Source organism: Crotalus tigris, unplaced genomic scaffold, assembly GCF_016545835.1.
Source record: "Crotalus tigris isolate CLP2741 ecotype Arizona unplaced genomic scaffold, ASM1654583v1 scf7180000022970.308977840:1548163, whole genome shotgun sequence".
Taxonomy (NCBI): Eukaryota; Metazoa; Chordata; class Lepidosauria; order Squamata; family Viperidae; genus Crotalus; species Crotalus tigris.
This window is the reverse complement of record NW_024099557.1, coordinates 2,858,083-2,875,091: the sequence shown is the minus strand read 5'-3', so window position 1 is coordinate 2,875,091 and position 17,009 is coordinate 2,858,083. Positions and strand designations below refer to the sequence as shown.

At 44.2% G+C, this 17,009-nt stretch overlaps 1 protein-coding gene across 1 annotated transcript in view; it reads right to left on the bottom strand.

Moving 5' to 3' along the window:
* LOC120297091 (calcium/calmodulin-dependent protein kinase type IV-like) overlaps positions 1-11,363 on the bottom strand; it is a 49,583-nt gene extending 38,220 nt beyond the window's left edge. The window contains exon 1 of the mRNA XM_039319333.1: positions 10,252-11,363. Coding sequence (XP_039175267.1) covers positions 10,252-10,352 — 101 coding nt within the window. The 5' untranslated portion in view covers positions 10,353-11,363. The remainder of the gene's footprint in view (positions 1-10,251) is intronic.
* Between the last annotated feature and the right edge of the window lie 5,646 nt (positions 11,364-17,009).

Here is a 17,009-nt window from a genome sequence, read left to right as displayed (position 1 = left end):
CACGGCAGTTGTTAAGTTACTAACATGTTTGTTAATGACTTTGGCTTCCCCATTGATTTTGTTTGTCAGGAGCTTGAAAAAAGGTGGTTGCAAGATCCTGGGACGCTGCAACCGTCATAAGTATGAGCTGGCTGCCAAGTGGCTGAATTTTGATCACGTGACCACAGGGAATGCTGCAACTCTCTCAAGTGTGAAAAAAGCCTTAAGTCACTTTTTTTAGTGCCGTTGTTAACTTCTAACGGTCACTAAATGAATGGATTACCTGTATTCTTCTCTACTCCATTTCAGTAGAAAATGAGGCAGTTTGATTAGTTCTTGGTGTAATGTGGTTAGTTTAAAAAAAAATAACCACATTATTACCCCTCTGCACAGCGTATATTTAATATATACAGTTGTTCCTAACTATGAAAGAAACATATTGCTCCTGAAAAGTACAAAAAATATTGCCTTCTGCAAAATCTCCCATTTGAGATTGAATGGAGACACACTGCTCATATCAATAGTCCTCAATTTACGACCATAATGACCCTTGTAAGTTGTGATGGCCGTTAAGCAAATCAGATAACAGCATCATATTTTAGGACACCATCTCACTTGTGCTAGCGCCACGGCCACAGGGCGCAAAAACGGGCCGCTGCCGCACCACAGGGCACAAAAATGGGCTGTCGCTGCACCGTGAGGCATGGAAATGGGCTACCACTGCGCTGCAGGGTGCAAAAACAGGCACCACCGTGCCACAGGGCACAAAAACGGGCTGCCACCGGGCTGCAAGGTGCAAAAATGGCCACCACCGCACCGTGGGGTGCAGAAAAACACGCCACGCAAGAACGGGGCAGGGCTAGTGAGTATCACGTGGGCGCTAGCCCCACCCCATTTGCTGCACGTCCGTGCTCACGAGCTCGTGTGCACACGCGCACATGCATGCATGTAGAATGCTTCCCCCTCCCTTTCCTCTGACCCGCCAACCGACAAAGGTTGGTGACCTCTTTCTTAGAGAGTGCTGTAAAGCACTATGAAGCAGTATAGAATAGAATACAGATAGTCCTCGATTTACAATGGTTCATTTAGTAATTGTTCAAAGTTACAACGGCACTGAAAAAGTGACTTATGATTTTTCACACTTACGACCACTGCAGCATCCCCATGGTTACATGATCAAATTTCAGATGCTTGGCAACTGACTCATGGCTATGACGGTTGCAGTGTCCCAGGGTCACGTGATCCGCCTCTGCGACCTTTTGACATGCAAAGTCAATGGGGAAGCTAGATTCACTTTACAACCACGTTACTAACTTAACTGTTGCAGCGATTCCCTTAACAACTGTGGTAAGAAAGGTCGTAAAATGGGGCAAAATTCACTTAACAAATATTTCACTTAGCAACAGAAATTTTGGGCTCAGTTGTGGCTGTAAGTCGAGGACTACCTTGTGCTTCATCTGGCCAAGTGTGATCAGACACACAAAGCATTTGTCTCCGATGCAGAAGATCTGTGTACATGCAAAACAGAGCAATAATAATCATAATAATGATATCAATAAGAGGAAGTAGTAGAGAAGATGAGAAGGATAGTAATAATAATACTACAGCCATACCACTTGGGTAAATATACTTAAGACATAGGACAGTACTGTGAGAATTAGGTGTTCGGCAAGAGTGATGACACAAGGGGAAAAAATTGTCCCTGTGTCTAGTTGTTTTGGCAAGCAATGCCCTGTAGTGGCATCTCGAGGGGAAGAGTTGAAACAGTTTATAATAATAATAAAGTTGGAAGGGACCTTGGAGGTCATCTAGTTCAACCCCCTGCTCAGGCAGGAAACCCTATACCAGTTCAGACAAATGGCTGTCCAGTCTCTTCTTAAAAACTTCCAGTGTTGGAGCATTCACCATTTCTGGAGGCAGGTTGTTCCACTGGTTAATTGTTCTAACTGTCAGGAAATTTCTCCTTAGTTCTAGGTTGCTTCTCTCTTTGGTTAGTTTCCCTCTGTTGCTTCTTGTCCTGCCTTCAGGCGCTTTGGAGAATAGCTTGATTCCCTCTTCTTTGGGGCAGCCCCTGAGATACTGGAAGACTGCTATCACGTCCCCCCTCATCCTTCTCTTCATTAAACTAGACATACCCAATTCCAGCAGCCTTTCCTTATATGCTTTAGCCTCCAGTCCCCTAATCATCTTTGTTGCTCTTCTCTGTACTCTTTCTAGAGTCTCAACATCTTTTTTACATCCTGGTGAACAGGATGTGAGGGGTGTGTAGATATTTTCTCAGCCCTCCTTCTGACCCCTGTAATATACATATTCTCAATGGAAGGCAGACTGGTCGCAACTGTTTTTTCTGCAGTTTTCATTATCCGTTGAAGTCTGTGCCTATCCTGCTTGGTTGCTGTGCCAAACCAGACAGTTACACAAGTACAAATATAAGCCTAAGTGCTATTGCTATTGCTATGGTCATTGAAATTACAACTCATCTCTTCTGCTTCAGAAATAAGCTCAGGAAAATTAGAATTCCAAATTTCAAATATACTAATATATATTAAAAATTTTTATACTTGATTATCTTTTATTAAAACAATAAGAATTGTATTAACTTAAGGTTGGTAAAAGAGAACACTATGGGTAAAAGAGGAAATCATGTAAAGTGATCACATGGATTATGGATTATAGAATTTAATTGTTAGTGAATGTTTGCTAAATGTAAACCCAGACAACGCACTGTCTACTGAATATTAAGGTGATTATGTTAAAAAATTAATAAAACATATTTAAAAAAAAAAGAATTCCAAATTTCAGAAGGAGCCCTTCCACGCATCCCTCACTTCACACAGAATGTCTGTTGCATGAATATACTTATGTGTATTTTTACTCTGTTCAAAAGTGTCCCTCAATTCAAGGGAGGCATTTGGTAATTTAGCGGAGATAAACCTGCGTTTTCCTGGCAACAGGTAAAAGGCACTTGGTCCTTGCATGGAAAGGAGATATTTGCTCAACCTGAATCTTACAGCTTTATTCTGCTGGGTTCCCAAACAACTTGATCAGATCTGACTCAGCTCTGCTTTCTGAGATTAGCAACAACCGGCTGCTTGCTGTCACTAACTGGGATTGAAAGCAGGGTATAAATCAAATCTGTAAAGAATCTCAAATCTTCATCATGGATTTTATATAGCTGCTTATCTCACAGATGTGCCTCTGGGCAGTGCACACACTTAAAACAACAGAAACCAAAAACAATCAAAACAACGGGAACAAAGCCATTAAAACAATTAAAAACTACAAATAGAAGACAAAGAAGCAAACAAAGAACTCACAGGAGAGAGTATTCAGAATCTCACCTTCAACACAGCCATCTCACTGGATCCATACAGGTGGACTTTGACTTATGACAAGACTTAGCAACCGCACAGCTACAACAGACTTTCCTGAGAGTACTTAGGACCCAGTTCCTAAGTTACGACAGCTGCCCTTGCCCTATAGCAGTGGTGGCGAACCTATGGCACGGGTGCCAGAGGCGGCACTCAGAGCCCTCTCTGTGGGCACGCGCGCTGCCGCCCCAGTCCTAGGCCTTTAGCTGGGTTTTATAAAACCTTTTTGTTTTAGTCCTCCGTTGCCGTGTGCAAAAAGAAAAGGTTCTGTGCGTGACACATCTGGCTCGCGGGCCACCAGTTTGACACCCCCGTTCTACAGTGTGTCAAGACTACAACTCCCAGAATTACTAGCTGCACTGGCCAAAGAAGATGGCCATCCTGGCTGGGGAATTCTGGGAATTCTAATCTCACTTTTTCACTTCATCTTTCACTCTATCTGCAGATTCTGGGGACCTTGTTTTTTATTCTTTTTGCTTTCCAGTGTTAAAAGCACTGAAACCAGATTGGGGGAAAATTGGCCACTTTAATGTGAGAACAGTTTTTTGGCAGCACCTTTAAAGAACACCCCCCCCCCCACAGGAAGACTAAAATAGCAGCATTATGGAACAGCAGCGTCCACACTACATATGTTCTGTTTTTGCCTGCTAAGAATAGTTGTGCTTTTTTAACTTTGCATCCTCCAAACTTCATTAAAGGCAGCCCTATCTGGATCAGAGGGGAATGCAAAATTAGATTACCACCCCCTATGAAATTTACTGCACACCCCATCTTGCCAGATGCTTTGTTGATGTAACACATGCGGGATCCATTTATGGAAGCCATGTCCTAGATTTGATTTCATTTTTCTTTGATGTAAGACGGCTAGAAAACGTCTGCAAAATCAGCCCTGCTGAAGGCAAAGATCATGGATCTCTTTCGTTGGATTAGATAGATCAGTGATGGCGAACCTTTTAGAGACTGAGTGCCCAAAACCCACCCCGCCCCAGCCCTGGCCGCCACCCGCCTGCCTGAAGGGCCACCCACCGCCTCCAAGGCCCGCCACAGATTGCCCAGGCGGCCCAGCAACGCCATGGTGGCCACACTCTCCACCCATCCCCTGCAACATCATCAGCGCATGACAAAGCGCGAGGGCGGAGTCTTGTCCCCGCTACCCGGCTGCCATGTCCTTGGCTACGCTGCTCTGCATGGGCCGCGCCCAGGGGCAACTCTCCTCCGGGAGGCTACTGGTGAGGAGGGGGCTGTGAGGGGAGGCAGGGTTGGGCAACGGCATGCGTGCCCACAGAGAGGACTCTGAGTGCCGCCTCTGGCACGCGTGCCATAGGTTCGCCACCACTGAGATAAATGAAGCCATGGGAAAGGTATTAAATAAGAAAACAACACTGGTTTTCATGGCTTAGTAAGAGGCAGGCAGGAGAGTTGGCCCAAAACAGAAAGACAGATGCCACCACCAAGAATATTTTGTTAATCTAAGGGACAAGATGGGTCCACAAATTGACCTGAGGTTTAACTCACGATAATCCTTTGATGGAAAGAAACATCATAGACATAGAACATAGAATAATAACAGAGTTGGAAGGGACCTGTTAGTCCAACGCCCTGCTCAAGCAGGAGACCCTATACCAGTGGTGGAGAACCTATGGCACGGGTGCCAGAGGCGGCACTCAGAGCCCTCTCTGTGGGCACGTGCGCCGTCACCCCAGTCCTAGGCCTTCAGCTGGGTTTTATAAAACCTTTTCGCTTTAGGCCTCCGCCGCCGTGTACACAAAAAAAAAGGTTCAATCAATCAATTTCAACTTCTCGCGGAGAAAAAAAAGATCTTGCAAAGTTGGAATTGATTGATTGAACTTTTTAGTCCCACCCAGTCTGCTGTTACCACTGCAGCCATGCCCATCCAATGGGCCACACCCACCCAATGGGCCACATCCACCCGGCACCCGATGATGCATAAGTGGGTTTTGGGTTGAAGTTTGGGCACTCAGTCTCTAAAAGGTTCGCCATCACTGATACCATTTCAGACAAATGGTTTTCCAGTCTCTTTTTGGAAGCCTCCAGTGATGGAGCACTCACAACTTCTGAAGGAAAGGTATTACATTAGTTGCTTGATCTCACCGCTAGAAATTTTCTCTTTAGTTCTAGGTTGCTTCCCTCCTTGGCTAGTTTCCATCCATTGCTTCTTGTCCTGCCTTCAGGTGCTTTGGAGAATAGCTTGACTCCCTTTTCTCTGTGGCAGCCCAAGATATTGGAACACGGCTATCATGTCCCCCCTTGTCCTTCTCTTCATTAAACTAGACATACCCAATTCCTGCAAGTGTTCTTCATATATTTTAGCCTCCAATCCCCTAATCATCTTTGTTGCTCTACTTTACATTCTTTCTAAACTTCTTTTTCACATCATGGCGACCAAAACTGGATGCAGTATTCCAAGTGTGGCCTTAAAGCCATTATAAAGTGGTATCAACACTTCACGTGATCTTGATTCTATCCCTCTGTTAATGCAGCCTAGAGCTGTGTTGTCTTTTTTGGCAGCTGCAGCACACGGCTGGCTCATTTTTAAATGATTGTCCATTAGGACTCCAAGATCCCTTTCACAGTTACTACTATTGAGCAAGGTACCCCCTACTATATCTGTGCATTTGGTTTTTCTTGCCTAAATGTAGATCCTTACTTTTTTCACCACTGAATTTCATTTTGTTAGATAGAGCCCAATGTTCAAGTCTGTCCAGATCCACCTGTATCCTAAGCCTGTCTTCTGGAGTGTTGGTTATTCCTGCCAGCTTGGTATCATTTGCAAATTTGATGAGTTCCCCATCTATCCCCTCATCCAAATCGTTGATGAAGATGTTGATGAAGATGTTGAAGAGCACTGGGCCCAGAACAGAGCCCTGGGGCACTCCACTAGACACTTCCTCCATGTAGATGCAGTTCCATTGAGGATCACATATTGAGTGTGGTTGGTCAGCCAATTACAAATCCATCTGGTGGTGATGCTGTCTAACCCACATTTTTCTATCTTGTCAAGTAGTAGGTTGTGATCTACTTTATCAAATGCCTCTCAGGTTGGCTGCTCACATCTCAGTCTCCCAAGCAAAAGTACTATGTGAGTTCACAGGTATAGAATAGGTGGCACCTGGCTCAACCGCAGTAACTGATCTAGGAATCCTAGTGGACAATCACTTAAATCTGAGCCAGCTGCCAAAAAAGCCAATGCAGTCCTAAGCTACATCAGCAGATAGTATCAAGATCACATGAACTATTAGCATCATTATATACTGCTTACAGAGTGACTTACAACTAATCCTTGCATGACCGCTGCAGCATCCCCATGGCCACATGATCAAAATTTGGCAACTGGTGTGTATTTATGACAGTTGTACCATCCTGGGGTCATGTGATTGTCCTTTGCGATCTTCCCAGCCGACTTCTGTCAAGTCAATGGGGGAAGCCAGATTCTCTAAACGAGAGGTCCTCAACCTTTTGGGCACCAGGGACCGGTTGCGTGGAGAGAGGTTTTTCCATGGACCGGAGGGTGTGTGGTTTTGTGTGCTGCCTGCATCCTGCGGATGGGGCTTTGCTTGTTTGTGCGGACCGGTTGCTGGCATGCCGTGGACCGGGACCGGTCCACAGACCAGGGCTTGGGGACCCCTGCCCTAAACAACCAGATGATTGACTTAACTCAATGATTCATTTAACAACCATGGCAGAAAAAGTCATAAAATCAGATGCAGCTCCCTCCCTTAACAACTGCCTAGCTGAGCAATGGAAATTCTGGTCCCTTTGTGGTCATAACTCGAGGACTACCTGCACTGAGGCAGAAGAGTATTGGGGGCAAGGGGACAAACAAAGTTTGTTCCCCAAAGAAATACTCGGGAGGCTTCTAAGACCCACTGTTTGTTGAAGGAGATGTCAGGAATGGCGCCAGGAAAGCAATGGGACTGCCCCCCAACCTCTCTAATGTCCTTTGATGCTGCACCCTTCAGGATCAGCAGCTGTTCTACCCCTTCCCAAGTTTCCAGAATTCCTAATATATCACAAAGAGCACTGAGCATGCAGACTGATACAGCCTCGGGGTCTTTTCCACACTAAACGGCCCCAGGAAATCGGCTTCTTTCTTCGCACAGCATCTTATAGCAATTGCATGTCACACCTACTCACTTTTCTACACCGAACTCCATGCCCAGCTGTGGGAGTACGTGGGCCAGCTCAAGTCATCCAAACAGCTCCAAGTATTATAATTTCACGGATTGGCTGCCTCTGATGCTTGGGTAGGGCGTTAGAATGTAAAACCCAGGCAAAACCACATGCATGAAGAAGTAAAGGTTTGATCCATTTGATTATTTCAAATACCAAGTCATATACTGAAGCAGAAGTGGGCATTTTACAGTCCCTGGGCTAAAACATATAAGGAACGGTTACTAGACTTGGGTATGTCTAGTTTAACGAAGAGAAGGACAAGGGGGGACATGATAGCAGTATTCCAATATCTCAGGGGCTGCCATAAAGAAGAGGGAATCAAGCTATTTTCCAAAGCACCTGAAGGCAGGACAAGAAGCAACGGGTGGAAACTAATCAAGGAGAGAAGCAACCTAGAACTAAGGAGAAACTTCCTGACAGTGAGAACAATTAATCAGTGGAACAGCCTGCCTCCAGAAGCAGTAAATGCTCCAACACTGGAAGTTTTTAAGAAGAGACTGGACAGCCATTTGTCCGAGATGGTGTAGGGTTTCCTGCCTGAGCAGGGGGTTGGACTAGATGACCTCCAAGGTCCCTTCCAACTTTACTACTATTACTATATCTGTCCCTTTGGCTGTTCCTGTCCAAGCCTGTGTGAATTGCTTTTATACTGAAAGCAATTTCTATTTTTTTTCAATTTACGTATGTGCATGCATGCATGTTCACACCCATTCACAGCCCTATTGGTTTGGCCCTCGACTACAATTCCAGTTTCTCACGTGGCCCCGTTGGGGAAATTAATTGCCCACCCCTGCATTGAAGAGATGTCCCCCTTGCATGCAGGACTTGAGGTAATTTGTTCAAGTATGCCTTTGCAAAATAAAGATAGTAAGCACTTTACATATGGGAGTACTGTAGAACCATTTTGAGATGTGTGGACTTCAACTGCCAGAAAACCCCAGCCAGCAATCAAGAGTCTGTACCAGCGATTCTCAACTTCAGCTAGTTTAAGATCTGTGGCCTTCAACCCCCAGAATAACCCAGCCAGCAATGCTGGCTGAGGTATTCTGGGAGTTGAAGTCCCCACATCTTAAACTGGCTAAGGTTGAAAAACGCTGATAGAGACTCTTGATGGGATGTCCTGGCTGAGATTTACTGCATTCACATCTGTATTCTGCCCAAGGTTGTCTGCAGGGTATGGTCAAAAAAGTCAAGATGGTGTTTGCAACTGAGGTTCCACTTATTTTTAAATGTGACCCCTCCACTTTCTTTGAATACTTGAACACAGCAAAGAAGATCATCCTCTTAAGTGTTTTATCTATCTGCCTGGGGTTGAGATTGAGGATTTAATGTGAAATTTCAACGGCCCTCTGCTCTCTTCCCCAACTATGGGGATGGATCCAAAAGCTTTCCCTGCTGTTGTGACTTTTAAGGGGATGCCCAAAGGGAAGAATTTGAAATCCACGGAAGGTAATCATTGTCCCTGTAATTTAGCTTATTTTTAACTGAATTTAAATGAAACTGAATTGATGTGTCTAAAAGAACAGGTGGGGCTCAGGCCGAAACTGCTATGTTTATTTTTTGACATTTCCCCCCTCCCCGCCATTCTTCTACCTGCTTGAAGAAGATAATCAAGTAATGATTTTTCAGAGTTAATGAGCATTAATTCATCCCCAACATTTATAGAACTCTGCCTCCCTGAAATTCCAGATTGGTTCCACTGACTGAAGCACATGAGTTTATCAAGGACCGTTCAAAAGACAGAAAACTGAAGCTGGGAATTTTGGAACAAGCAGAATAAAAATAAAGAAACACAAAACCAGACAGCTGCACAGATTTCAAAAATATTTCAACTTGTATTTCTTTTGCATGGGGGCTGCTTCAGCACAACTCCACCTGCCATTGCTAGCAGTATAGTCAGGGGTAGGCAACCTTGGCTCTTTTATGACTCATGGACTTCAACTCCCAGAATTCCTGAGCCAGCATGGCTCAGCTTGGAAACCTCTCCTCTCAGCATAGTTGTCTCAGGAATTCTGAGAGTTGAAGTCCACGAGTCACAACTACCCCTGGTATAGGTAGTTCTTTGACTTACAACCATTTAGTGACTCTTCAAATTTAACAACAGCACCGAAAAAAGTGACTTATGACCACTTTTCACACTTACGACCGTTGCAGCATCCCCATGGTCATGAGATCAAAATTTGGACGCTTGGCAAACTGGCTCCTATTTATGACGGCTGCAGTGTCCCTAGGTCACGTGATCACTTTTTGCGACCTTCTGACAAGCAAAGTCAATGGGGAAGCCAGCTTCACTTAACAACTGGGTTACTAACTTAACAACGGCAGGGATTCACTTAACAACAATGCAAGAAAGGTTTAAAATGGGCAAATTCGCTTAATAATTGTCTCACTTAACAACAGAAATTTGGGGCACAATTGTGTCCTAAGTCAAGGACTAACTGTATACCTTTCCAGGAAATGCTACAATTTAGAGTCAAACTCTGCAGGTGGAAGAGAGAGAGAGAGAGAGAGAGAGAGAAGGAGAGAGGGAGAGAGAGAGAGAGATCCTATGCCTCTCTTCTTTTTCTTGAGCAGAAAAGAATCACTGTTCTTTTAAAGAATCATGTGTTTGGGGCTGCCATCACCCTCCTTTTTTTCCACTTTGTAAGCCTCATACAAAGTAATCTGCATCAGAAGGCCACAAAGAGATTTAAATGCCCAACCTCACCTGCCCAGCTCCGGTCCCATGAGATAGAAATCTTGCAAAGCCGATTCTCTCCGGGATCCTTCAATCCAATATTCTCCCTCCAGAGGTTTAGAAGTGAGCATCCTGGAACAGGGAAGATGGATCTGCTTGTGCTTTCTTGTCTTTCTTTTTTTTCTTTTTTCCCTCTTCCTCTTCCTTCTCCTCCTCCTCTTCTGATCACATTGCAGATGGAGAAATAAAAAAAAAAGAGCAAGAGAGAAGGGGGCGGGGTGGGGAGGGCTTTGCAGAAGCAATTTTTAGGATTATCTCAGGAGGATCACAATATCATGCCCAAATCTTATTCTGCTAGAATATACGGTGGGCGCAGATTAATCAGCAGCTTCACACAGGAGGTGCTGGCATAGCCTCAATATTCCCTCAGCTTCCTTTAAAAAAAAGGGATTTTTTAAAAAATCATCGGGGTAAAGATAAGCCCTTGCAGATCAAGATGGCACCACTCCCTCTCCAGATCTTCACCTATTCTTTTTTTTTCTTTCTCAGCAAGTAGCTTCCTTCTTTCCTTTCTCCTCCTTTTGACACTTGGGGCTGCCTTAGAAAACCAACCCTGCAGAGTAGGTCAACTTTCCATCTGCTTCTGTAGAGCCATAATCCACTCTCTTTCCAGCACGGTCTTCCTGAGGGAGGATGGCAGTTATTTCAAGGGAGGCTCACCCCGACAGAAAAAAAAAAACTCTCCTCCTGTTCCAGTGGCTTCCTTCCTTCCTTCCTTCCTTCCTTCCTTCCTTCCTTCCTTCCTTCCTTCCTTCCTTCCTTCCTTCCTTCCTTCCTTCCTCTTTCAATCCTTGCAGGAAGGTGCTGAAGTGGAGAGCTTTGAGAAGTTGGGAACCATCAGCTCCACTTGGAGGATTTCGCTCGCTCGGCTGCAGCCCAAGTGTAAATCCAGTTTAAAGTGACAATCACGGATCTCTGAATCCGATGGATTGGCAGATGCATCGGAGCCCCAGATGCAAGGAAGGCTGGGTCGCCAAAAGAAGTTTTCGCGGTCAAGGCTCAGATCTTTTCCCTGGAGGCTCCTCCATTCTGCAGGTTGATGCTCTGGCGGTGCAGGCAGCACCACACCCGACTGAGAGGAGGTCCCATGACCTCTATTGAGGAAAGTGTGGTTTTTCTGCTCTGCCTTGCAAATCCAGCTCTCTCCTGCCCCCTAACGGATCCTGCTTTTAATTTCAGGAATTGGATATATCTATCTAGTTCAGGGGTCATCAAACTTGGCCCTTTTAGGACTTGTGGACTTCAACTCCCAGCCAGCTATGCTGGCTGAGGAATTCTGGGAGTTGAAGTCCACAAGTCCTAAAAGGGCCAAGTTTGATGACCCCTGGTCTAGTTTAATGAAAAGAAGGATTAGGGTGACATGATAGCAGTCTTCCAATATTTGAGGGGCTGCCACAAAGACGAGGGGGGTCAACCTATTCTCCAAAGCACCCGAACGGCAGGACAAAGACAGAAGCAACCTGGAATTAAGGAGAAACTTCCTAACAGTGAGGACAATTAACCAGTGGAACAGCTTGCCTTCTCAGAAATCAAGGGCGCTCGATCATTGGAGGTTTTTAAGAAGAGACTAGACCAGTGGTTCTCAACCTGTGGGTCGGGACCCCATTTGGGGTCGAACGACCATTTCACGGGGATCACCAAACAAGGCTGTCTGCCATTTTTTCCCCCCTTTTCTTTGGCCATGGCCCTGGCACCCGGTGATGTATAAGTGGTTGGGGGTCACCACAACATGGGGAACTGTATTATGGGGTCGCGGCATTAGAAAGGTTGAGAACCACTGGACTAGACAGTCACTTATCTGAAATGGTATAGGTTCTCCTGCCTGAGCAGGGGGTTGGACTAGAAGACCTCCAAGGTCCCTTCCAACTCTGTTATTCTATTCTATTCTATTCTATTCTATTCTATTCTATTCCTTATTCTATTCTACTCTATCTACTCTATCTACTCTACTCTACTCTCCAAAGCACCTGAAGGCAGAACAAGAAGCAATGGCTGGAAACTAATCAAGGAGAGAACTAACCTAGAACTAAGGAGAAATTTCCTGACAGTTAGAAAAATTAATCAGTAGAACTGCTTTGCCTTCAGTAGTTATGGGTGATTCATCACTGGAGGTTTTTAAGAAGAGACTGGACAGCCATTTGTCTGAAATGGTATTGGGCGGGGGCCTTCAAACTTGGTCCTTTTATGACTTGTGGACTTCAACTCCCAGAATTCCTCAGCCAGGGTCTCCTGCTTGAGCACGGGGTTGGACTAGAGAAGATTTCCAAAGTCCCTTCAACTCTGCTAATCTCTTATTCTGACTGTTTGATGCTGCAAGAGAGACCTGGAGATGGGTAATTTCGCAGATGCTGGCATTGCAAAGTTTTTTGTTCCAATTTGGCATTAAATATCCCCATTCCTGTATTCCTTCTCTGACCCTGTTCTGAATCAGTCCCAGATCACTGGCTCCTATCGAACAAAAAGGCACCTCCAACGAAGGTCTGAAAAGTCAAGATGGCAATGGTGGCCACCATCTTGACTTTTTGGATTGCCTCTTCCCTCAGATGCCCCTAATTTCTATAAACTCTAAATTATAAAATCCTTTGAGGCTGCCCTTTCAAGGTGTCATCATAAGGAGAAAAATATAACATTGATTCCAGGTTATCTTAAGACAGGGGTAGGCAACCTCGGCTCTTTTATGACTCATGGACTTCAACTCCCAGAATTCCTGAGTCAGCTAAGACAACGTCAGTCTGTTTCTACTCCTGGGCTGGGAATGACGCAAAAGCAATGTCATGGAGACATAGCTGAAAAAGAAGGATTTATTTTTAAAATTTCCTGCCAGTTTTGTATACATAGACAAAATGCATCAGAGGAAATTTCCATTATGGGAAGTGAGTTCAAAAAAATAGGTGCCTGAAATTGGAGACTGTGAGTTCTAGTCCTGCCTTAGGCATGAAAGACAGCTGGGTGATTTTGAGCCAATCGCTGTCTTTCAACCCAATCCACCTCATAGGGCTGTTGTTGTGGGTAAGATAATAGGAGGAGGAAAGAGTATTAGTTATGTTCACTGCCTTGCGATTTATAAAAATAACAAAGGCGGGATATACATAAATAAGATGGTTGCATAAAAACGTATTTTACTGGGGGAAGTTGTGAACAATACTGCATCTCTGAAATAAGGCTAGGCCAAACGGGGCGATCCAGCCACAGAAATGGGACTAAGAAATAGCATCATGAACCATTTCCTGTTTTGGTGAATAAACTTCTGGAACTGCAGGAATGAACTCCCCGCCCCAGAAACCCTTGGACTGGCACATTATGAAGGATAATCAGACTGTTCCATTGTCAAATTGCCCCATTTTTCTCATCTCTCTGCTAATAAGAAAAATGCAAGCGGAAATGGATATTCCTCTTTTCTATGAAATTTTTAAACATGCTCAAGCTGATAGAGCAGGGGTGTATCAAACTTGCAACGTCACGTGACGTGTTGCGGCATATCGTGACTTTTTTTCGGTTGCCGGCAATAGGATGCGCACAGTTTCGCTATGATGCATCCGGCCGCGGGCCGGCAGTTTGACACCCCTGTGATAGAGAAACAATATGAATCTGATTACAGGTCTGGAAAGAATGAGATAGCAAGCAAAGTCAAAAGGCTTTGCTGTAAACGTGGAATCTTGGCTTCAATGAAAACCATGAAAATCTCAATCTCAGTATGGTTCTCAGGTTGCTGGGTGAGGGGGCATGAAAGGGAAGAAGAAGGATGGATGGATGGATGGATGGATGGATGGATGGATGGAAAGATGGATGGATGAAGAGATGGGCGACTAGATAAGAGATAGATAGATGGCTGAATGGAGAGAGGATGGGTGGATTGATGATAGCACTTAGACTTATATACTGCTTTCACGATGCTTTACAGTCAATCTAAGCAGTTTACAGAGTCAGGCTATTTGCTCCCAACAATCTGGGACCTCATTTTACCAACTGCAGAAGGATCGAAGGCTGAGTCAACCTTTAGCTGCTCAGAATCGACCTCCTGGAGTGAGCAATGAGTTAGCCTGTAGTACTGCATTCTAACCATTGTGCCACCACTGTTTTGATGTGAGAAAATGGGTAGCTGAAGGATGGATGGGTGGATGGATGGATGGATGAAGGGATGGGTGAAGAGATAGAAATAGAGAAGATGGGCAGATTGATGAATGGAGAGACAGATGGGTGAAAAGATGGGTGAAATAAATGATAGAGACAGATAGATAAATAGAGAGAGAGAGAGAGATGATGGATTGATTAATGGATGGAGAGGATGAATGAATAAGGTAGATGATGGATGGATGGATGGAAGGATGGATGGAGAGAGGGACAGATTGATAAATGGATGGTTGGACAGATGGGGACAAATAGATAGATAGATAGATAGATAGATAGATAGATAGATAGATAGATAGATAGATAGATAGATAGATAGATAGTACAGGGCTTTTTTTGTCATAGAACGCTCAGAACGGAGTTCCGGCACCTTTTTTGGATGGAACCTTGTAGGTAGGCAAGGCAGGTGTTATGGTTCCGGCTAATGAAACACTTCAAAGAACTTCCAGGTATTGATTTCCCTAAAAGTCTTTTATTGATTCAAAATGTCGGCACAGGCATAACGGGGTCTATGCTAAGATCTAAGTTCTCTTCCTCTGAGCAGTTAAATTATCAGCATGTTCCTTCACTAAATTACCTGTCATATATCACATTATCCAATTAGTGTGAAGGTCAAAGTTTTCCTTCCTCTTTCTTTCCCGGGCTGTACCCCCACCCTCTTCTGCTCTGTATTAACCCCCAAAATACCAGACAGTTCTGCGTATCGTCAAAGCAAGAATATACAGTATTGCAGTGTTGACAGCAGGTTGCATAATATGTGTGAGTTCCCGCAACTTTTTTTTTTCAAAAAAAGCACTGGATAGATAGATAGATGGACAGAGACAGACAGAGGATGGGCCATACTGGATGGATTGATGGATGGATGGATGGACCAATGGGTGAAGAGATAGGGAGATGTTAGATAGATAAATGAGAGAGGGGAAGGGAAAGAGAGAGAGAAAGAGATGCTGCCTATAGAAGGGTAGCTGGTGTAATGGACTACAATGAAGAGGCAAATTCCTAGGCAGGAGGGAGCACAATCCAGAAAGGTGTCAATACAAGGCAGCACAGCCTGCAACTGCCTAGACCAGGGGTAGGCAACCTCGGCTCTTTTATGACTCATGGACTGACAAGTTGAAGTCCATGAGTCATAAAAGAGCCGAGATTGCCTACCCCTGGCCTAGACGTCAGAGGAAAAAAATTAGGATAGCTTCTCCCTAGACTCTATATTCACTAGGGTGAGAGTAGGAAACGTTTAGTCTGCCAAGAATTTGTCTGTTGTATGTAAGCAAGTAAAGACCTGAACATTGCCTGGATTGCTCTATTTCATTCTTGAGCTTTGCCTGACATGGATGACTGATGAGAGGATGGGCAGATTGATGAATGGATGGATAGACAGACAGATGGACGGATGGATGGGTGGTTGGATAATGGGTGTATTTATAAATGGATGGTTTGGTAGACAGGTAGAGTAGTGGAGATAAATGGATTGATGGATAGATAGATTGATGTTCGGTAGATAGGAAATTAATAAAAGATGTTAAGAATATATTGATATATAATGCAAAACAAGGCAAAACACAGCTCTATTAGATTTGTTTGTGGTGTTATCTTGGTCCCACTCAAAAGGAAGAACTTCCCTGCTTAGTGTTCTGTTGTGTGGATGTTTTGTGTCGTCATTTGGTGAACAGATGAGTATCTTGTGACAGCCATTTTGTGAGTGTGCCCATCACATTCTCTCAGAATTCAAAGGCATCTTTGGTTCAAAACAGGGCTACAATTATTTTAAGGTGACTAAGAAGTAAAGTCAAAGTTATGTTTATAAGATGGCAAGGAAATTATATCAAAACATAATGGAAGGATCTCCTCAAGAGACCAGGCCATGGTTAGGCCTTTTTTAAAGAAGGGACTAAATAGGATTTAGCATCTAAAGAAGATTTCCTGAAAGCCTGTGAAGACTAGCGTTTGTTTTCTCACTTGGCTACTTTCAGCTATGTGGACTTCAACTCCCAGAATTCCCCAGGCTGAGGAATTCTGGGAGTTGAAGTCCATACATCTGAAAGTTGCCAAAATCGAGAAACACTGTTCAGCAGCTTCTCCAAGGTGGAGCACAAGAGGCCTCTCTTCCCCAGGACTGGGGACTCTATAGCCTTCTGGTGGTTACTAAACTACAACTCCCAGCATTCCTCACCATTTAATAGCCTGCTGCTATTGCAGGTTCTAACCACAAACTGGGGCTATTGCTTTCTTTTTAAGCAACTCTGCAGCTTTTGGTAGACCAGTAGAATTTAGTTGGGTTAATGTATGATTTATAGCTGGCTTTATCAGCAGCTAATGGTGAAGAAGCAGCCTAATAAAAACACGCATCTTTTTAAAAATAAAACTGTAGAATTCGAAAACACTGGAGACACCATTAACCTTTCAAAGCTGTCTTTGTTAGAAAAAGAGCCGAGCAAATCAGTATTGAAATAGTGCCTTCTAGCTTGGTTTTATATAAATAAATGAACAGTCTGACCTCCAGGGGTTCAGAGATCTCTCCGAGGTGGGCAAAGGTATTAATTCAGCTTTTTCAAGATGCTATAATCTTATTCAGTTTATTGTTTTTGAAACAATATGCAAAC